This window comes from Hyperoodon ampullatus, assembly GCF_949752795.1.
Source record: "Hyperoodon ampullatus genome assembly, chromosome: 2".
NCBI classification, from domain to species: Eukaryota; Metazoa; Chordata; class Mammalia; order Artiodactyla; family Ziphiidae; genus Hyperoodon; species Hyperoodon ampullatus.
Window position 1 is genome coordinate 164,153,226 of NC_136915.1, and position 22,695 is coordinate 164,175,920.

The 22,695-nt window shown below is 45.1% G+C and overlaps 1 protein-coding gene across 2 annotated transcripts in view; it reads left to right on the forward strand.

Moving 5' to 3' along the window:
- Positions 1–22,695, forward strand: part of ASTN1 (astrotactin 1) — a gene marked incomplete at both ends in the record, with an annotated part of 333,141 nt that overhangs the window by 225,547 nt on the left and 84,899 nt on the right. For both annotated transcript variants that reach the window (XM_079698361.1, XM_079698362.1), the window contains 6 exons: positions 2,689–2,763; positions 9,542–9,679; positions 10,195–10,345; positions 18,380–18,546; positions 20,930–21,124; positions 22,509–22,636. In XM_079698361.1, coding sequence (XP_079554487.1) covers positions 2,689–2,763; positions 9,542–9,679; positions 10,195–10,345; positions 18,380–18,546; positions 20,930–21,124; positions 22,509–22,636 — 854 coding nt within the window. The remainder of the gene's footprint in view (positions 1–2,688; positions 2,764–9,541; positions 9,680–10,194; positions 10,346–18,379; positions 18,547–20,929; positions 21,125–22,508; positions 22,637–22,695) is intronic.

Here is a 22,695-nt window from a genome sequence, read left to right on the forward strand (position 1 = left end):
AGATATATTTTCAAACAACCAAGGAGCCACGCCAAGAATTAACTCTAATTACACACTGCACCCATTTTGAGTACTAGAGATGACTTGAAGGCAAAACGTGTGTTATTTAAAATTATTAAACTGATAGTAAATAAAATGTCATTTTGCCCAAAAGAGAGATTAAGTTGCAGCTCCCTTTTCTTTTTTTATTGCCCTCTCTAGGTGTCTAGGATCAGACAAGACATTTTTTTTCTCCTGATTTTTAGTCTTTTTCTTGAATTAGTACATATTTTTTAGCTGCTCACAAGCCACCACTCACTGTTCAGCAAAACAAAATCAGATTCAAACCCCAGAACAGAACAAACATGAAAAACACACGGGCTATTTATTTGATGTAGGGGTTACTCATAGTACAGTGTTTAGGTACTTTTTGGAGCCAATGCTAGTTGCCTCAGGGTATTTCTAAATTGAATTCCAGGAATAAAGTGTTTATAAATAGGGAGCATAAAAAAGGAATGTATTCATCCCAGCCACTCCCTTATGGAGTCCCAATGGCCTCCCCTTGGAACTACCAACTCCTTCAAGTAGTTAATTGGTTAGCTGGTTGGGTTAAGTTGGTGGTTCTCAACGCTCTCAGACCCAACACCCTATTTTATGACAAATAAACTTAACCTTTTTTTTTTTTTTTTTTTTTTTTTTGTGGTACGCAGGCCTCTCACTGCTGTGGCCTCTCCCGTTGCGGAGCACAGGCTCCGGACGCGCAGGCTCAGCGGCCATGGCTCACGGGCCCAGCCGCTCCACGGCATGTGGGATCTTCCCGGTCCGGGGCACGAACCCGTGTCCCCTGCATCGGCAGGCGGACTCTCAACCACTGCACCACCAGGGAAGCCCCTAAACTTAACCTTTTTTATAATCCTTAAATGAAATTCATATATAATAAAATCTAAATACACACAAATAAATACATATATATGTCTTAATAGTAATTAAAAGAGAAATGCTAAGATATAATTTATAATGATATAACTATTTTAATGTATAAATTCTCTGCAATATTACAGTGGAAGAAATAATAAAGTTGACAGACATTTGCATCTAATGTAGATTCACCAAAATATAATATGTAAAGTAACATGCAATACACCATATATGTAAGAGCAATTAGACTGAAACAGACATGCTGTATTGGTGATTCAAAGATCATGAGCAGCATTGTAGACAATGATGTGACTTTCCAAAATTATGAACAAATCTTGGTAACATTTCTAAACAATAGTGTATAATCTTCTCTTAATTTACATGGTAGTTATGCACCAGACAATTCATCTTATATTAAAACAGTACAAGCTGCTTTGTTGCTTGTATGTAAATGGAGTTAGCATCTAGGCTCAGATAATTATAAGCAGGTTTTTTCTACATAAATGTGCAGCAAGACATTCAGAAGTTTGCAGGACACGGGGGACTTTTTTTGTTGTGCAGGGCTGTTCTGAGCACTGCCCTATTCTAGCCTTCCTAGACCTGCCTTCTAAACGCCAGTAATGTCCTGCAATCATTGTGTCATTCAAGGGCAACTGCCCTAAATTTCCCCAAATACTCTATATTGGTGACACCACCCTCCTTGGCCACCACTGGGTCAATTCCTAGTATTAGATTTAGTCCCAAATAATTATGTCGATTTATTCTCCTGCCTTTTTTGTAGTCCTTGAAAACCAAAGGCATGTCTACAGTAAAATCTTCAGTAATTAGGTTATTGGGTTGGTGTGATTGGGTTATACTGGAGACAGTATGTTTCATGAGAGCAAGGGCCCAGTTCACCCCATGTGCACAATATCTAGTACCTGCACAAGGCTGGGCTTTATACGTCTTGCTTGAAGGAGTAAATAATTTTGGGTTTGGACATCTGGGTTAGTGAAGAGATATATACTATTGAAAAGGAATAGATTTGTTACTTTCAAGTACATGTGACGTCCAGATGCTCACTAGAGAGACCCCTATTTAAGTCTTATTCAAAAATACCATTTCAGTTGTTTCTGATTGAATGAGTGACATTATAATGATTGAAACCATCTGGAACCCGTCAAAGACCCAGAACCCTCATGTCATTTTGAGGGAAAGGGGGCATGTTGAGGACCCCACATGAACTGTGACCTTGGCCTAAAAGGTTTGCTTCATCTTCACAGTGGTCTGTGAAGCAGCTATTAGCAAATCTATTTTTACAAGTGATGAAATTAGACTCAACAAGGCAAATAATCTGCCCAAAGGTAGACAGTTGGCTCAACCACAGAACAGAGTTGGAACCCAGAACTGTCTGATTCCAGAGGCTTCATCTTTCCAAGAAATCATACTGCTTCTCTTTCTTCAGTGAAGCAAAGCTAAGTGTCTGTTAAATCTATTGGGTTGGCCGAAAAGTTCGTTTGAGTTTTTCCATAACATCTTATGGACATTATTATAATTTTACTCTGTACAGAGTTCCAATTGTCATGTCTATTGAATTCCACTTTCCTAGTGGGTCAGTGATTTTTGCATTGATCCTGTTCTTGGTTGGGTTCCAGCATTCCAGGTCTTGTAAGCTCACTTTAGTGGGATTCTTGAGGGACTATGTCCTCTTTGTCTTTGGGTCTCCAGAACATGGTATGGTAACTGGCACAGAGTAGACATTCAGGGAGTGTTTGTTGGTTGACTTTAATTGCATGCTATTTCTCCTTTCAGGCCTTGGCCTTATACAATATTTCAGCGAGGCTTTGACCTGGTTTTGGGAGAACAACCTTCTGATAAAATATTCAGGTAAGTTGTTGTCTAGGGACTTGCTTCTATATCTCTGCAAGCCCCATGTCCCACTTCCCACTGACCTTTCTTTCCTAGTGGTAATTTATAAAATGGGGAGCACTTTTAGTCATTCCGCCCTCCTAGTAACAGCAGCGCTTGCCCTCCTTCATCCAGTGACAGCATGGAGGATGTTGAGGCCGGACAGATTCTGTTGGGGCCCTGGCTTCCTTCCTTGCCTGCTCTGTGACCCCCAGTCATTTACTTAACCTCTTGGAGCCCCCAGTTTCCACATTTGTTAAACAGAGCTTCATTACATGCCTTGCTCTATTGTTGTGAGGAGTATATGAGATAATGCAGGGAAAGCCCCTGGCACAGAAACTGGCACAGAACAAGCAACTAATGTTAGTTTTTGCCTCTTCATTTTGCATCTAATTTGCACCTTCCTCATAAAGACTTAAGTTGTTCAAAATCAATCCCTCCCATCCCTGCCTCCCTCCTTTCTCAGCTATACCTCATTATCATTTTCTTTAATCTACCACCCTCCTGAACAAATTGGATGTTTCTAGTCCCTCCCAAATTTCTACCTACACACCTGGGAATGGTACCTATTAGAAAAGTCAGCAAGCAGAGGAAGAATTTGGGTGCCAGCCATGAACTATGAGATTTTCATAAAGTTTAATTCACACCAGACCTTAGCTGGAACACAAGTTTATTTCCAAGCTAAGATCTTATCATCCGTTTCTTCTGTCTATCAGTCTATTTTTCACTTACCGTGCATCAACTGAGTACCCACTAAGTGCCAGAGATTGTGCTTGTGCAGGAGGTATGGACACGGACACCTCTCCCTTCATGAGCAAGCCCTCTGGGAGAAGAAGTAAATAGTCCTGCCCGAGTGTTTGATGTCAAAGGAGGCATTAAGCGACTGCATAGCCATACTGGAGGAATGGTGAGCGAATGGAAAACTTGCTTCCTTTTGTTCACTGCACTGGTGCACTGTGAGGAGTCTCGCCTATTCACTGCCGTCTTTCCACACCCCTTCCCCAGACCCTCTCTGTCAGCCAGTCCTGGCCTTGGTGTTCCTGTTGCTCCTGCGTTTGCCTCCTCGAGCTGGCTTCTCTGCCTCAGCTTCTCCTTCTCCTCCCTGCTGCCTTGGATGCACTGGGCTCTGCCACTGCCCAGCTCTCCTAAGGCACGCTCCTAGCTAGAGCGCAGATTCACAGAACCACTCCCTCACAGAGCCTTCCCTTGCCCTTTTCTCTCCTGATGTCTCTCCTGGGATGGGCTGGGTCATGTTGATGACATTGGCCACAGGCTGCTTTTGAGGATTTGTGCTACAAGAGGTGTTAGCTATATTCCTTAGACTATGACTCGGGCATTTAAACTTTCCAACAATGATGTATTATTTGGCAAACTTCTTCTCCCTTTTTGCTGCTGCTGGTCTGTTGGAACTTCTGAAGGGTGATAAAGATAAGGCAGATGGAGAGCCTGGTGGAGTTCTATGAGCATGGATAAGTTCCCTCTCCCCTAAAGGTCCGAAACTAACACTTTGAAAAACCAAGCCCTTAATGAAATTGCTTTTAGAGTAGAACCAGCTCAAAAAATGTGTTTCCATCCCCACAAGCCTCATTTGTTCTTTTCAAGTTTGTTAAGTACCAGCTAGATGTGATACCCAGTCACTACAGAGGGAATCACATGTGTGGTTTGACCCATGCAGTCAACTGTCTCAGAAGCCAGTGGGTTCATCAATAAATGTTTAATCATTTTGATCCTTAACATAAGAGTAACTAGTCTCTCAGACGAAAACACCAGGTCATGACCTCCTTATTTCAGGTACTAAGAATTTTAATGAGAACCTTCTGTGATCTGAGTAAACCAACTGCCAGTGGCCAGTCTGGAAAATTCTATGACCTGGTCAGTGACTGCAGTTTCTTAAAGGAGCTAAATGACTATTTACTTGCTACTCTGTTCACTTATGATTTAGAGTCTTGATAAATTCCAAGCCACTGCGTATTTCCCTGGACTGTGGAATAAAATTTAAATTCTGACATTCAAATCTTTCCACAATTGAATGTCAATGTACAATTCCCTCTTAATAAGCTGCACTTCTCCTACAGAACCTCCTATTCGTAGTCAAATCTACCTTCTAACTGATCCACTGCCCCTGACAACTTGCATATTTCCCACTCTGCACATCTGCTCAGACTCCCTCCTCTATGCATATTCTTCTCCTACTATAAACACTACCCATTGCCATGGTCTAGACCCAGTTTCAGCTAAACTCAACATCTATTGAGCACCTACTATTGCAAGGTACTGTTCAAGATGATGTAGATATGACCAAACAAATGTGACCAAGATAGTCCCTGACGTCAAGGAATTTACAGTCTCATCTAAGAATTGTTCTGCAACCATGGCCCTCCATGAGAATCCCCAGTGAGTGGATAAGACTCTGGGCTTCCAAGGCAGGGGCCACGAGTTCAATCCCTGGTCGGGGAACTAGGATCCCACATGCCGTCTGCTGTGGCAAAAAAAAAAAAAAAAAATTACCAATGATCTTACCCAGAATGAACCAATTAATTCAAAAGTTCTGGGAGGTGGGACCAGGGCATGAGTGCTCTTTAAAACACCACAGTAATTCTAATCTGTACCCAGGATTGAGAAACACTGGCCTGAAGCTTCTCCAATCCATTGCATCAATCCACAATGACTTCCTCCTTCCAAATTTGTATATATACTAGCTTTAATATTTATTTGTCAATTATTTATCTCATGTTGATTTTTAATTTGCCTACTTGCTTCTCCAATGAAATGGTTGTCTTCCTGAAGGGTGGGGAAATACCCTATATGGTTGTAAATATTTAATATCTAACATACCATTTTAAACATAGTTGGTCTTCAGTAAATAACTGTAGATGATCATGTCAGGTATTTCCTAGCCAGATTAGGAAAAAGCCTTGATACCTAACCTAACCTTGGTAATCTGTAATCCCAAAGAACCTGGGAAGGGTCCAAGCTAGACTCAAAGGGTCCAAGGGGAACCCTGAATCTCCAGAATGAGTCTCCTCACCCAACTCAGCCTGATACCGAAGATGTTCTTTCTGTGGTAGCTGGGATCACGCCATTCCACTAGGCCCTCTCGTGGCAGGGGTGAGTACAGACCAATTTTTTTCTCTCAGAGACCTTCCTCCTGAATGCGTACCTGCATCCTTTGGAATAATACCTCATTCTGGCATGGCTTGCTCTAGGAAAGGGTGGAGATGCCAGGCTAAGAGCCATTTATCAGTTTTCCCACATTCTATTTCATGCCAAGCCACGATGAGAGCACAGGCTTTTTCTGTCCAGTGCTTTCTGGCAAGCACTTGCTTCTGGACAGAAATTTCAAGCTCTAGTTCAAAAGGGCCATGTGCAGGACTCAGCCCACAGCTGAGTCATTAACTGCAGTGGTCACCACCAGCTGTCATGCGAGAAGACCCAACCTGGGAAAGCATTTCAGATATTCACCCAACTTCTCTTTGGTGGCTTTTTGAAGTTGCTCCTGCCAAATCTGCATGGATGAGGGATAGATGAGATTTTAGGACGCAGCTTTCCTCTGACAGTTTGTTCTATATTTAGTTTTTGGAGTCACTCAGTAGATTTTGCAGATAAAAGAAAACTTTAGAATTTCATAGGCATGAGCCAACATGGGCTGGAAAGCGGCTCTGAGCAACACTCCGAGAATCAGACCAACCCCCTCCTTCCCACTTATGAAGAGGTGACCTTGGGGAGGTTGCAAAACTTCTTAAAATGTTGGTTGATGGCTTGGTAAAGTGGAACCAAATGACTAACCTCAGAGGGCTGTTGTGAGGATAAACGAGGCAACGCTAAGAACACCTGCCTTTAGAAAGTTCTCAATAAAGGTTAGTCTCTACCCACACCTGACTTTGCTTCCCCTACAAGGTTTCACCTTCACCCTACCAGAGAGTGAAGGTTTTCTTGTTAACTTGGTAGAGTGTCATGTTTCAGAAGTTTCTGTGCTCTGAGGAGGTTCTTTATCCTATCAAACCCAGATCCATCTCAAGCATCAAATGTATTCAAACCCAGAGGTTAAACCCATATCCTGTTTTAAATGAAGAATAATTTTCACCACCATTTCTATCTTTAAATTGGAAAATTGGGATTAGCTCCCCTAGCAGCCTGTTCGAACTAAAGAGCATGACTAAATCTCCTTGTCGAGCAGTCAATCAATATTTATGGAGTGACATTCCTGTGTCAGAAATTATGTTTGGCAGTGGGGATACAGAGATGACAAAGAACCATCCTCCGCCTACCAAGAGAGCACATTCTTTTGAATGGTGACGGACACATGAAAAGATGGGTGCAGAGAGCAACATCTCAGGGGTGACAAGGCACCGTGTGCACGTATGCAGAAGAGAGTCCCTTACTCAGCCTGAGAGCATGAAGGCCCTGGAGGGCTTTCAGGAAGAGATGAGACCTTAATGGAGTCTTAAAATGAGTGGGAGTGCGGCAAAGGAGAGAGGAAAGAAACTTCAGAAAGAAGGACTATTAAGAGCAAAGGCAAAGAGGCGAGAAAATTAGAACGACTTTTGGAGTTACAGTCAGATCGCATTGTAGGAACACAGAGTTTGAAGCAGGGCTTGGCGAGAGAAGAAGCTGAAGTGTGACATCTTCGGAGATGTGGACTGTGTTCTGTGGGTCTGGGTGCCCTTAAACAGTGTCCGTTGGAGAAAGATGGGGCTTGCATTTCCTTTCGAAAGATCACTGCATACAGAGGAGGAAGGGAAAACTGTGAGATGGGTGGACATGGATCTCTCTCCCAAAAGAAATATGCTAGAATTGCCAACCGTTCTAAAATCTGTTACAGAAATTATAAGCTACAGGTCACAGATTTGTTGCTCTGCATCAATGCAAAACGTGTCATTTTAAAACTGAAATAGAAAACAAAAACTCCCGTCTATGTCCAAATAAACCGCCTTCTCCCTGGTACCATTCAATATTGCATATGTCCTCTCTGAAACAGCATATTATGCAGTGTAACATTAGTGGTGTGCCCACCCCAGCCTGCCTATTAGAGTCTCCCTGTCTTAACAGCGCCCATTACGAAACTCACTTCAGTGTTGTTGCCTTCAACCCACATTCTTCCTTAAGTCCCAGGTTCCAGGCACCTTGGGGCAATCACCTGCCCTGAATTGGCTCCTTAATCTTGCCAGGTGATTGTGATTGTGTGTGTGTGTGTGTGTGTATGTGTATGTATCTGTGTGTGTGTGTGTGTGAAGGAACTGGCATGCCTTCCATTTCACCAGCTGCTTCACAAGAGTGGGTGGTGGGTTTCCTCTTCTGTCCCCCTAGTAATGGGTCTCCCTCACCTGGTGGAGACCCCTCCTGCCCAGACCTAGCCCCACCCTAGCCTCCTGTTCCTGTGGGCAGGGAGAGTCGAGTGCCTCCTTCAGAGCAAAAAGGATCTCTGCTATTTCAATGCTGCTTAATGCACAGGTTTGCCCCACAGGTCCAGGAAGTAGGGGACTGAGAGTACGGCTGGGAATGAGGGAGGAATCTCCCCAATCCTGGCCACGTCCCACTTGCTCAGTGGTTTTGCCTCTCCCCTGGGTGCCTGCTTTCTCTTCTTTCAGCTGCTCTGTTGCCCAGGTCTGTTGTTCAGGGAGTGGATGAAAAGCACAGGGCTTGGCTGCTTATAACTCATGAGCCTTGGTCAGTGGGGATTCTCTGTGGCCCGCGTCCTGGAGAGGGCTACACGTCTCATAAAAGATCTCACGTCATCAGTCTGGTTTCCTAGCGTCTCAGGCAACCTGGGGAGTGGAGAGGGGAGTGTGCACGTTAGGGGGAAGGAGAGGGAGTCTGAAGTGGTGCTCTGTGACGAGCTTGCTAATGGAGCCGGTGCTGGTTCCCCGTTTAACTGCACGCATCCTTCCATTGTTCCGCCCTGCACTTTAAGTGGGAAGGGGATGCCAGACTGCCACAGCCTCGTGCTATGCCACCCACACTGGCTTTTATCCCAGGGACTGTTTTTGACTGTGAACACAGAGGATTTGAATGCCTTTGAAATGAAATGAATGAATAAATAAACAAATAATCTCTCATGGTTTCCTTAAGCTCTCCCGTGAAATGCTGATTGATTCCTTTATTCCTTTTAGCCCTTGTTAGAAGAGAAAAGAAAAATCTTCCCTGTCTCCCGAGGGTTAGGCTTTAGCTAGGGGTGTGGGTAGGAGTGCGGAGAATACATCTGGGCCTGCCTTCTTCATCCCTCTTCTCTCCTCCCGGGAGGCTCCTGGCTTCAGTCCTTTCTGCTCCCATCACACAGAAGCCAGAAAAAGGGAGCTTTTCTTCTTTCTTTTCCTTGGTAGGGCTCCTCCAGGCACAGAGAGAAACCGTCGCTACCACTGTGGGTGTGCAACGTGGGGGATGGGAATGGTGGGAGGCCGGTACATCTTTCCAATTAAAACGCTTCCAATTATATCTGGCTTAAGATCGGGGAAGCCCAGTTTCAAATCTGAAGGAAACTGGAACTTGATTGCTTCTGATATGAAAAAAAAAAGACACTTTTAACAGCGGGCAAGTGGATGCCATCATCAGTTCTCCAACTGGCTGGACATGTGAACAGAGGTAGGCCTGTCTGCCTGCCTCAGACTCGATCATCTCATCCATAAAATGACAAAAAGCTCTCCTTTTCGGAGAGGACTACGAGGGTTAAGAAGGAAGCAGCTGGAGGTAGAGTGCCAGGTCCCCCAGTGGGGTGCTTATCCCACCAGTCGTAACCAGCTGGTGTTGGGTGTCTCTGCAGATTCACCTACACCCTCGGGGAGGGCATGTGGTTGCCCCTCAGCAAGAGCTTTGTGATTCCACCCGCTGAACTGGCCATCAACCCATCAGCAAAGTGTAAGACAGACATGACAGTGATGGAGGATGCCGTGGAGGTCAGGTGAGTCTAGCCTCGGGACGGTGAGGCCCACAGTGGGTTTGGGAGGCTGAGTGGGAACCTACCTGAACGCCCAAGGTGCTGGGAAGGGAATCAAGACAAGCTGGAAGGAGAAGTTGGCAGGCTGCCTTCCAATTCCCCAGATGCAGTGCCAGGATCTACACTGTCTGGGTCAATATTGCACACCCCAAGTCTCATGCACTGAGAGAGGTCATAAAATTAGAGTCTATAAGCACTTCCCACAGACCCTCAGGACTGACAGGCAATAAAATGTTAATTTCCTTGCCTGAGTTGAGACCTTCGTCTTTGACCAGGAGTTACAGCCTTGGCTGATTTCCCAGAGATGGAGAATGTCCATAATTTGTTAGTTCAAGGCTCAGAGTGTGGTTGATCTTTAATATTTGTAAGAGAGAGTAAGACATGATCCGGTTGGCCAGACGGCAACGTGGAATGTGAGGCTACCTGTTGCACCTGGCGTCCCCTGGCCTCCTCCTACCTCCTGCTCTTTCCCCCTGCAGAGAGGAGCTGATGACCTCATCCTCCTTTGACAGCCTGGAGGTCCTCTTAGATTCCTTTGGACCAGTCCGTGATTGCAGCAAGGATAATGGGGGCTGCAGTAAGAACTTCCGTTGCATCTCAGATCGCAAGCTGGACTCCACTGGTTGCGTGGTAGGTCTGCCCTGTTGAGCTTGTAATTTCAGGAAGAGGGGCCACAGGATAAGACACAAGGCAGATAGAATTGAAAGCATACTGTGATTAAAAGAGAGGGTCAAGATTGATTCCTCCCTAGTTGGAGCTACTGTCTAGTCTACATTATGAATTTTCTTTTGACAGAGATGAGGAGCTAATCACCAGTCATTTAATCAAGAGGTATTTATGGAGCCCCTATTGTGTGTACTATAACTCCTAGGAAAATGTCAGGAACTATACAGCATGGTTCTTTCTTGCCAGTCTTGCACTCTAGTTGGTGAGGGATCCCCTCAAACAATTTGAGAACCAATTAACTGCTTAATAGTATAATATTGACTCTAGTAGGAAATAGACTGCATTTACTATAGTAGGAAATTCTAGAAGAAACCTACCTTTGTCAAGAGTCAAATTACATTGACTCTAATAGGAAATTTGAGGAGACACATACCTAAGGCCAGAATGATGAAAGAAGTAAGTTATGCCAGGAATGGTGGAGAAAAAATAGAAATACGTCCTCTTGGAGACCATAGCAGTGAAGTCCTGCTTCCCCAAATGTGGTTTTCTACTTTATCGGCTATACGGACTTTCGCTACGTGTAAACTATGTGATGCTGTGAACTAGAGACACTTTGGGTTAGAGTGGACCAAGCTATCTCCCATGCCATGGATACGAGGATTGATGGACCCACGCAGGTAAATGGAGGCAGGAGCAGATGGGCAAGGCTTCAGCTTCTGGTGCCTTTATGTTAGTCATTTTCATGCCCATCAACACTATGGTCAGGTTTCAGCCTTCCCTTCTTTTGAGGGCGGAATGATGCAATCCTGACAGAGAGGAGAGGGAACAGGGCAGAGAAGAAAGACAGGAAAGCCATACACAATGTTGGCATAAAAGAGAGGAAGAGGTGATTCACTGAGACACGTTGTTATGCAGGGTTTCTGGGCAGAGCTGGGAGCTTCCAGCTCTGGAGAGGATATGGAGCCTCATCTTGCTTCCCAGTCTGACAGCTATGCTCTTGTCAAGGGGCCCAGAGCAGGGGCAAGCTGTGAGGATGCTGGGGTGAATTCCATCTTTCACACCCCCTACTTCCCTGTCTCTGAGCACCTGTCCAGGGTGCTATTCTCCATCAAAGATGGATATGTACCTGGGTCCAGAGTGCGACTCTCTCAGCCCAAAGGCCTCCCCAGACTTTCACAGATTGGGCAGCAGTTGGCAGGAGCCTGATTCCTCTGAGAAGGGATGGAAGAGAAAGAAAAGAAAATGGAAAGAGAGAGGGCTGAGGGGCAGGGAGGTAGAGGACCTGGCGGGTCCATCAAAAGGAAGGGAAGGCAGAAGAAAGAGGACTACCAGGAAAACACAAAGAAAAGTGCCCTTTAGGTCGTGTCTTCCAAAGGCAGCCAGGAGGTAAGTCGATGTCCCAGGTGCTCCCCTTCCTGTAGCTAGTCTGCTTCCAGATGTCTTAAGCAATGAGCTTCCCAGCCGGCTCCCTCAGGAGACAATTTCACTGTCTAATGGAGTTCCCAGCTGAGACACAATTTTTAAAAACTACTCAACCTGCATTTCTTCATCCGGATTTTAACCTTTCCTTCCTTGCTGCTCTCTCGGGTGGGTCATTATAAGTACTGAAACGCTGTGTGTGCACACATGTAAACATCCCTCCCCTACCACCCTCATCCGAGTTTGAGCATGCCCACACATTCACACGCGTGCACGTGGATATATTCCCCATCTCTTCCCACTTCTCTGCCCTTTCTCTGAGCCCCTCAGGGTTTGCCTTCTGTTGGTGATCCCAGCCCCTTTTAGTTGGCATCTTGCCGTGCTGATGTATTTTTGTACTTTTAAGACTGTGATCTGTGAGACGGAGCTTGCAGGGATAGTTCCGATGAATATGCATTTGCAATAAGGCCGCTGCATTTGTGAATCGCAGCCACTGCAGAAGTCACCCAATTATACCAGCACTTGGCATTAGCATAAGACTTTGAAGCCACTGGCCCACGTGGCTCTTGGAGGGAGAAGGGGGCCAGGCCCATTCAACCAACTGTTTCTCATTGGCTGGGAAGCACGGGATCCCTGAGGCAGGAGGACTGGGGCTTGAGAGCTGATGGGCCACCTCATAATCTTGTGACCCTACTGAGAAAAACTTGACGTTGAGCCTGATCTGATTCCACTGGGCATCAGTACCATCCCGCAGCCTTGGTGTGTTAGCCCAGGGCTTCCGTGTCATCTGGAGGAGGACCAGGGACAAGGGCATCAGCTGCAGCACCTGCAGTGTGGAGAGAATCGGGCTGCCTTCCTCCTTCCATCCACATCAACCCTGACATTCAGTTCTCTGAGTGTTGAAGTGAAAGGCTTCCCTGGAAAGGCATATGCTTATGAAAGAAGGAGAGGAGGCAGTCAGAGCACGCTGGCCCTTAAGGAACCTGGGAAAGGGACAGAGATGCGGGAAGAGACGGGTTCGAGCGCATATTTTCCTGACTGAGTTCAAGCCAGATAGGTGGGCTTGGTCCACATCAGCTGCTCAACCTTTCTTCTTTCTAGGAAGGCAGGGCACATCTCTCTGTTATGCATGGACTCCCACAGGGTTAACTGCTACCCAATTAATTGCCCTGTTGTTTATGTAGTCTCTGGGGACAGGAAACAAATACCCGTGAAAGGCATAGCCCTGTACCAGCCTCAGTCACTCCGTTCCAAACCAGACCACTGTCCAACAGCGGGGTTGCTGAACGTTTGGATGATTCCTGGAGCAGAGGTCCGTCCCCGCCGCGGACAACAGGTCTTACTCCTCCCCACTGTCCTTCCTGTGCCAGGGTGGGAGCAGTGGTCCCCACCTGCACAGCACAGGAGTGCCGTTCTCTGTTCTGTGGAGCCCCAGGGGGTCCTGCAGAGTCCATGTGTAAGTGACCTATTGCTGCTGTAACAAATTACCACAGGTTTGATGGCCTAAAACAACAGCCATTTTATTATCTTACAGCTCAATAGGTGAGAATCCAATTCCGTGTCCCTGGGCTACCACGAAGGCGTCAGCAGGGCTGCCTTCCTTTCTAGAGGCTCTGTTCCTGGTCTTTTCCAGCTTCTAGAGGCTGCCCGCATTTTGGGGCTCATGGTCCCCTTCCTCCATCTTTAAAGCCAGCTACATTGCGTCTTCCTGACCATTCTTCTGTAGGACATCTTCTCTCTCTTCTCTTCTGTCCTCCCCCTTCCACTTTTAAGGAGTCTTGTGATTACACTGAGCTCACCTGGTTAACCCAGGATCCTCTCTTCAGCTCAAGAGCCTTTACTTGATCTGCAAAAGCCCCTTTGGTCACAGGTTCCAGGGACTATGTCACAGGCACCCTTGGTCCCATCAGTGGGAGACAGCAGTGGGAACTGGAGCAGCCTTGGTGGGTAGGACTCTAGTCTCCTGTCTCCCAGCTTTAACCAGAGCATCTTGATTCTTACCAAGCCTACCCATTGAGGTTTAATATAAAACCGTATTTGAAGTTTGAAAATGATTTCCAACACTATAAAACTATTTTTGTTAATTATAAAAATGGAAAGCCTACGCTCTAATGCTTCTTCCTTATCTTCACACTCATCCTGACAGTGACCCCCCCAGATGCCTTCTGCTTTGTGAGGTGTGTGCACATCCTTAGGTGAGCAGACTGTGGCCTTGGAAGGCGAGAGGTCTGCTGTTCTGCGTTCTCATGTATTGAACACATGACCTTCCTTGCCACAGCATCATGCTCTAATGAGCACCGAATTACCCAGCGACCCTGCCGTCCTTTTGTCCACTTGCTGTCCACAATGGTTTCCCACAGAATGTGTCATTTCACCTCTACTGGAGCGCAGATGTGCAGAGACCATTACAGATGACCGTCTCTCGTTCTCTCTGTAGGACGGTAAGCAGAAGGCTATGCCTCAGAAGCTTTCAGAGAAGTGGGGGCAGGAAGCTGAAATATAAATTTAATTCCATCCGACTTTTCCCCCTTGCTCCTGCATGGCTTGGGCTTCCATGTCAAAGCCCGTCAAACGGCCGGGGAAATCATTATTTAGGAAAAGAATAAGACTGCCGTGTTGTAAAAAGGAACCTATTTCGAATAGGAATTATGGTTGCATGTCTTATGAACCATCCAGGTAAGGCAAGGCAGGCTCAGCTGCAGAAAGCTGTTCCTCTTCTCCCAGGGGCCCTGAATACACTCCTGTGTCCATCTGTCATATTCATCTGCCAACAGAGCCTCCACCTCATAATCTGGAACTGAGGTGTGTGTGTCTCAGGCTGAGTAAGATTTGACTAGACTCCTAAGTAATTAATCAACCAAAAATCATTGGTAGAAACAGAGGGAAAAGACGGTGAAGAAAAGGAATTGAATGGGGAGAATCATTTAAATCTCATGAGCACATTATGCTTTAAACCAGTGATAAGTCAAGAAGCCATGAGCATCACATGAAAGATGATTAACCTTGTGTATTTTAGGGGTCACTGAAATATGAGCTCATTTATTAGACTTTCTTGATGGGGGAGGGTCGTTGCCATAATAAATGGAGTTTTCTTCCTGGGACGGCTAAATGTAACCTATGCAAAGAGGGGTTAATGTCTGACCTTGGGGCTCAATCCTGAGCAAACAGTTCTCTTTTAAGGAAGAAGTGAAGGGATTGTCCACAAGCCGGGAGAAGAGAATGGCCAGCACTTGCAGAGGGAAAATACAAGCTCCTCCCGGAGGCCGGATTTCTCTCCTGACAACTGGTCTCTGGCTGCAAATACTTCTAGGAAGAGGCCATGATTTGGAGCCTATAGTTTCTTTGTGTTTAGATATAGGTTCTGAGGAGCTCAAAATGTGACCATAACAGCACATGAAACATTCAGGCAAAAACAAAAGCAAATTTATACCGTGGGAAACTTGATTGATCAGACTCCTTGGGGATGGGAGTTCTGGTTCAGCAAGGGTTAAGAAGAAAACTCTATTTTTGGTTTCAGCTTCCTTTTTTTGAAATCTTTCAAAAATGTTTTACTCTGAACTGCAGCCCAAGTAAGTTACGGTGCAGTAAAGATAATTGCATCTTTTTTAGTGATTGAGGATCTTGTCTTGCCTTCAAGGTCATCGCTCTGGACAGTTTGCAGTGTTTTGTCCTATAAATATATGCACCCATAATATGGGGTGTGTGTGTGTGTGTGTGTGTGTGTGTGTGTGTGTGTGAGTGAAGAGAAGGGGAAAGAGAGAATATTAGGCTGGATCTAGAAATCCATAATTGATTCCAGAATGTCCTCAAGGAATTGCCTAAGACAGTTGAATAAACAAACAACAGATCTATGGGATTGCTTTATTTTGTTGACACATTGACTTTATTCTTTAGCAATTCCAAAGATCCAGCTTTTCTCACACTTGAGAAGCAGTATGCCAGAGTGGAAGGGACACAAATGAACACTGGGGTCAGATAGAACTAGGTCCAAATTCGGATTCTGCCATTTTCCACCTCTGTGACCTTAAACAAGTTACTACTAATCTTTCCAAGTCTAAGTCTGTTCACTTATAAAATAACGGGAAAAAAGTCTAATTGTGAGATTGAAGATAATTTATGTAGATTGTCCTGCACATGGAATTGCTTAATTCCCAATAGCTGTTATTATTATTTTTAGCTTTACTTAAGAGAAAAGAAATCCAACTTGGACAAGGCAGCTGTCTTCTTTCCAAATCTCCTACAAAAGTGTAAACATCAGGTGGTCCAATCTGGCACAGCGATGGTTATCTAGACACCAGGGCCAGACAAGATGTGGATGTGCCAGGTTTGGGGATTCTGGAACAAAGCCTGCTCGGGTTTCATTTGGTGATGTCTTTGTCAAACATCACGCTTGATGGGGCATTCTGAAAAGAAAGCAGGTGGTTGAGAAGATGGGGAGTCCTGGCTAGTGACTCAGATGGCTAGCTGGTACCAGGGTTGAAACCACGTGAGGTGGGAATAACAGGAGCACTGGCTTTGTCTCTACTTTGATGGCTCTTCTCAAGCTTTATAGAAGGAAAAAAGAACTCATGGCAACCAGTGCAGCCCATTTAATTCCAATCAAACTTCTGTGTTTCAATACCCATCGTGTCCATGCCTGGGCAGCTTCACAGTGGTGAAGCCAGCTCCCTTCTGGTCGCACATCTGGCCTAACAGCTGGGTGGCCAAGAAAGTGGGTGCGTGGAGGGGGCTAAAGAAATGTGGGGTGCAATCCTCAGCTGCCTCATTTGCTCGTTTACCATCATCTTAAACATCTGGGTGTGTACAGCGTGAGGCAGCCCTTGGAAACATCCTTAAATGCTGTCACCTTCCAGCACTCCAGCTGGCTTCCTGGGGAGAAAGGGGATGGACCAGGCTGGGAGCCTGGCAGGCTCACGAGGGGACCATTTGTTTGGGAAATTGCAGAATTAGTGTCGGCAAACAGTGCCCATCCTGCTGTGATCTTCAGTTGGGAAGCATGGAGAGAGGGGAGGTGGGTTTTCAGAGGTACACCTGGGACAGCTCCAGGCTACTAGGCCAAGGTGCTTGGCAACCAGAAGCAAGAGCCAGCCAGGCAGCAAGGCAGGAGAGGAGGTGTTTAACATGGTTCTACCGAGTTTTAAAAGGCTTTTTTTGCTGTTTGGTTTTAGTTTTGGAGGAGTGTTTTAGCTAGCTGACAGTAGGTGTATAGCAGTCACTAAAATCAGGTCAGATCTAGACAGACCCACAGCTGTGCCCCATATAAGCTGCTGGACCCTGGGCAAGTTATCTTTCCCCTTCCAGCCTGTTGGAAAGAATCAGCAGTAATGTAAACGTAGAGTATTTTTTGCATTGGCTTTTAGATGGAATCCAGTGCAGTAAGAAATTCATGCGTTAATTGGCAGTGTTAATAGTTTCCAGGTCTATTAAATGAGGATATTACAGGGTGAGATGAAATACCTAAAGCACACAGCATAGCGCCCGGCTACTAGTAAGTGTTCAGTCAACAGTGACTGTTGTGGGGGAGCCTGATTGTGCTGTGAGCTGGTGATGGTGCAGCCTGCCAAGGTTTCAGGTGTGGTCCTGCCATGATCAGCCATGTGACGTTAGGGAGGTTAAGCTTTCTGGGCCCCCGTTTCTTCACGTGTAAAATGAGGATGATCAGCCCGCTTACCTTATGGGAAGCTGTGAGGGTTGCGTAAGACACAGGGATGTTAGACACTGCCTGGCTCATCGTGGCTCCCCTGTGAGCGTTCCAACTGCTCACCAAGCCTTTTCATCTTGCCTGGGACCTGACTGATTATTTCTTCCTGCATTATCTCCTCTGCTGTCATTCTTGGGTATTTTATTGAGGACGTGGTGGTACAGAAAAGCTCAGTGTTTTACACTGAGTGTTCAGGGAACTGGGATAAAGCCCAAACCCAAGTATGGCACCTGTGGGTGCTCATGTAGCAGGTACCCTTGTCTGTGCATCTTCCTCAGGGCATCCTTGAGGTGGGAAGGTCATGAGTACCGCCACTGTCACTAGGAGAGAGTGGCTCCATTCAAGGTCACAGAGAAAGTCCACTTCCTGCTTCTGGCTGGCAGCCCTGGCTCAGTCCGCTTTCTCCAACACTGCCATCCGGTACCAATGTTGACAAAGTGCTTTGGACGTCAGAAATAAAGTCCTATTAATCCTAAGTCCAAACAGCAGCACCCCCTTCCGCTAGCCCAAAGGAGTCTCTTCTAATGCGTTTTAATTCAGGCCCATCACTTCCACTCTCCTGCCCGCCTGAGGCCCAACTGGGAGGCCAGCACACCTCGGCCCTGTCTTGCTGCAATGCTCCCTTCCAGCCTGCTTGTAGGAATCAGCTTTAATGCAAATGTGTGTGATCTGTGCCCAGAGAGAAGAAGCGAGATGTCAAAAAAGGTCACTTGCTTTTACAGGGAGTCCAGCATAGTGGGAAACTCGTGCATTACTTACCAATGTTGATGGTTTCAAGGCTGAATGCTAAAAATAGGCATCAGTGGTTACACTCTGGTTCCCAGAGAGCCCAGGTCCCGGGTTCACCCACCTGTGTGGATGCTTTCTGATTGTGCCAGTGCCCATCCGGACTCAGCCCCATGAAGGACAGCTCTGGTTGCTATGACCGCCACATCGGGGTGGACTGCTCAGATGGCTTCAACGGTGGCTGTGAGCAGCTGTGTCTGCAGCAGATGGCGCCCTTCCCAGATGACCCCGCTGTGTACAACATCCTCATGTTCTGCGGGTGAGTTGAACTGCCCATGAGGCCAACCGGCTTACTGGGATGAGGGACTTTCAGGAAAGTAAATCCAAGTGAACTGGTCACTCCAGGCCAGCCCTTAGGCTCTGAGGAAAGAGGCTTCAGGACTGGAAGAGGAGCATTTTTAAAGTCAGAGTTGGAAGGACCCTTAGGGGAAATCTAGTGTCACCACTGAAAATGAGGAAACTGACCTAGGGGTTTACCTAAATCATTGCCTGCTTACACCAGAATTTCCAAACTGTGTTTGTGGTGCTATGTTAATTGTTTTGTGACAAAAGGCTTCCACGGTCCAAAAGCTTGGGAAAGATTGTGTGAAACTAATCAATTATCAAAGAAGGGACATGCTGGATTGTTGCTGAAAGCCAGTGCCTGCTGAATAATCATGAGATTATTCAGTGGACCAGTAATGTTATTTTATTGTATTTCATTTTATTTTCTTTCTTTGCAAGTGGCAATTTTCCTGTTTAGTTTCTTGTAAAATCCCATTCCATAAATGGAAGCTTGATCTCAATTTTAAAGTCTCTATAATGTTATCATTATGGTTGACCCACTTCAATTAATGAGGTAAATTCAGCCAAAGTTGCATAGAACTGATTTATTTAATAAACATATATTTGAGCACCCACTTTGTGCAGACAGCCTAGTTAGGTGTCAGATATAGGAGACACAGTAGGATGTGAGATCTGGTCTCCTGTCTCTCAAAGGAGTTTACAATGGGCTGTGCAGCCATGAACACAAAGGAGAATGGGGGAGATGGGGCAGTGTGAAAGGGCAAGTTGTCAGGATGCTCAGGATGGACTAACAAGGAACCAGCCAGATTTAAAATTCTTTCCAGAAACACTGTGTTATGGCTCAAGGAAGGAACCACTTTATCTTGTCCCAGACCTAAGCTGGTGCCATAAAGTCCTTTGTGGGTCTCAAATCAGGTCTGTTGCCTGGACTGATACAGTAGGTCCCTAACTGGACTTTCTTTCCTATTTCATCAGAATTTGGTACACGTGTACATTTAATACTCTCCAAGCCACTATATATAGCCTGCCAAAAGAAGTCCTTGATTTGAGGTTCTTTAGAAAGACCAAATCACATGCACGTATAATTAAAGAGCTCTGCTCACACCTGTTCACACGATATGTAAATGGTGAATGGGGAAAACAAAGTTACATTAACATAGGCTTCATTTGTACCTCTGCTAATGACGATAGCAGTGTTTAATGAACACCTACTATAGGCTAGGCACAACATAAGTTCTTTGAGTTCAGTATCTCACTTAATCTTCTCAGTAACCCAGCAAAGCAGCTACTGTTTTTCTCACTTTTACAGATGTGGAGTTCAATCAGCTAATTCAAGGTAACCCAGTAAAGGGTGGTGTTATTGCCATGATAATATTGCTTCTCACTACTTAAAACGATGATAATTTGTTCCTCTATATAGAACAGAGGTCTTTATCTTATTGCAACAATTACTATAGATAGCAATAAATGATGTGTTTTAATGTCGTGAACATCTATAAATTCCAAATTTGGTATGTTTCTAAGGAGAGACCCAAATTAAATCAATGCTTTTAAAATGACAGCTTTATCAAAGCCGTTCTTACTTGAACGAACAAATTATGTTCTTCTCACTAAAACTACAAATAAAGTCCAATTAATGACTTACGGGTTATTGACCCATATCTACCAACATCAGTATTGCTCTTCCATTAGAGTAACTGCACATGTTTAATGGGGAGGATATCAAGGAGGTGTCCACACAACACGCCCTAACATCTCTTCAGTTCAGGAATGCTACTCTGAATTAAGGGGGAGTTAATAAGGGTTGATCTTATGTTTGGATATATTCAAACAGAGCACAGCTGCAAGATGATCAATCTTTTTAATTTCTTAGCTGACTTGTCACAGGACCAGGTTAGAAGGTTATTAATTTCTTAAGCACAGGTGTCATTCTTTTTGCTGCTTAATTACCCTCCAAACAAATGCAGGGTCTGACCATATACATTGTTCTGGAGAAAGACTCTAGAATATTTTGGATTTAAATGTGTTAACTCATTTATAAGCTTATATACAGTGATTCTTACTCAGACCTATCTGGGAAATCCTACACTTATTAGAGGAGAAAGAGCTGCAAAGCTCTGGAAGCACTTATCCGCGAAGGAAAGGTGAGAGGCTCTGTACGATCACATAATGCAAGAAGACTCGGTTTATAGACCTAAGAAACTGAGTTATATAGGGGACAAAGTCAAATCAGGATACTCATAACCTTTGGCTATCCAACATTCTCCCAAGGCACTTTTTTCCAATCTATTGGGTTGCGTTGGCTGCGTGGCTCATTGATGGAATCACTTCTTATCTTGAGCTTTCCGCCATGCTAGGTGCATCGAGGATTACAAGCTTGGTGTGGATGGACGCTCTTGCCAGCTCATCACAGAGACCTGTCCAGAGGGAGGTGACTGTGGGGAAAGCAGAGAGCTCCCCATGAACCAGACCCTCTTTGGGGAGATGTTCTTTGGTTACAACAACCATTCCAAGGAAGTGGCTGCTGGACAGGTGCTGAAAGGAACATTCAGGTGAACCCCATGTCCATAGCACTGGTTATTCAGGGCTGTTGATGGATCTCTTCTCTGATGGGTCTTAAAGTCAGCATAAAGTCTTGTATCTTGGATCCAGGTAAATGTGACCCTAAAAGGATAGGTTATTTTCTCTCCCCTGGTCTTTACTAGGTTCACACTCCTCCTTCCAGAACCTGAGAACCCTGAACAGTAAAGTGTTAAAATAAATTTTTACCTTTTGCCCAGGCAGAGACTACAAGGTTTTCCATGGAAGCCACCACAAAATGCTCAGGTTCTATCATCCCTCTGAGTCTTGGCGAGTGAGTCAATCTAGCATAGCTCCTCAATAGGGTCCAAGAATCCCTGAGGGTCCCTGAGATCCTCTCAGGGGATATTCAAAGTCCTGCCTTTTCCAACTACAGAGAGGATGGGTTTACTTCATATACTTCAATCCAAACAATATATTGCAATAAGTTGAATGCAGAGGTGAGAATTCAGCTGTCTTCTATGAAATCAGACATTTAAAAAACTTGCAAAAATGTAAAATAATGCCACTCATCTCATCATTTTTCAAGACATGTTAATATTTCATGGATTTATTATTGTCATCTAAAAATATGTCAATAAATATTTTTTTAATTTTTTCTTTCAATTTCTAATATGGTAAATGTTGATAGATATAATCTACATAAACAAAAACTACTTGGGGCCTTCAGTTATTTTTAAGAGTGCAAAGGGGGTCTTGAGAACAAAATGTTTCAAACCACTGACTTAGAATATTTCTAGGAAATTCTCCATTTGACCCCTGTCCCTAATTTATCTTAGGTTATTTGAATACATCGTCCTCAGAATCCATGCGTTTCAGGAGATGATGGTGATGGTGATGATGATGATGGTGATGATGTTGAAAGTGTTATAATATGGACCAGCAGTTGATAGCAAGCTAGGTCTGGACTCTTACAAACAAACGGATAGTAAACTTTTGAGCTATTTTTTGGAGTCAGTTGTGTTTTTTCTTACAGACAGTAGACCTTACTAAAATTTCCCCTTTTAGCCCTGGACCTCATTTGCCAATGGCAAGCAGTGAGGTGTCATAGCAAATATTGTAGTGGCTGCATTTGCCCAGATCTTGTGGAGAGCGCATCAGGGAGTAGGGACTGGGGTGGGATGGGGGGAAGAATATTCTCCATCTTGTAAGTAGACCTTTTCAGCTGGTTTATTTCTCATCTCCCTCAGCCCTTGCCCTACTTCTCACACTCGTGTCTTGCTCCAGACATGTACATTGAGTGGGGTTCAGGGTGAGGGGAAGTTTTTGGTCCATTGTGGGTTGAGACATAGATCGCTCACCAAAGATTGGCATTCACTTGAACACTCAGAGATGAAAGTCGGCCTCTGTTTCCAGGCAAAACAACTTTGCTCGAGGTTTAGACCAGCAACTGCCAGATGGTCTTGTGGTGGCCACTGTCCCCCTGGAGAATCAGTGCCTGGAGGAAATCTCAGAACCAACCCCGGACCCAGACTTCTTGACTGGTGAGTGTACCACACACCTTACTTAACGGGCAGAAACAAACAAGCAGCTCCCTGTGATG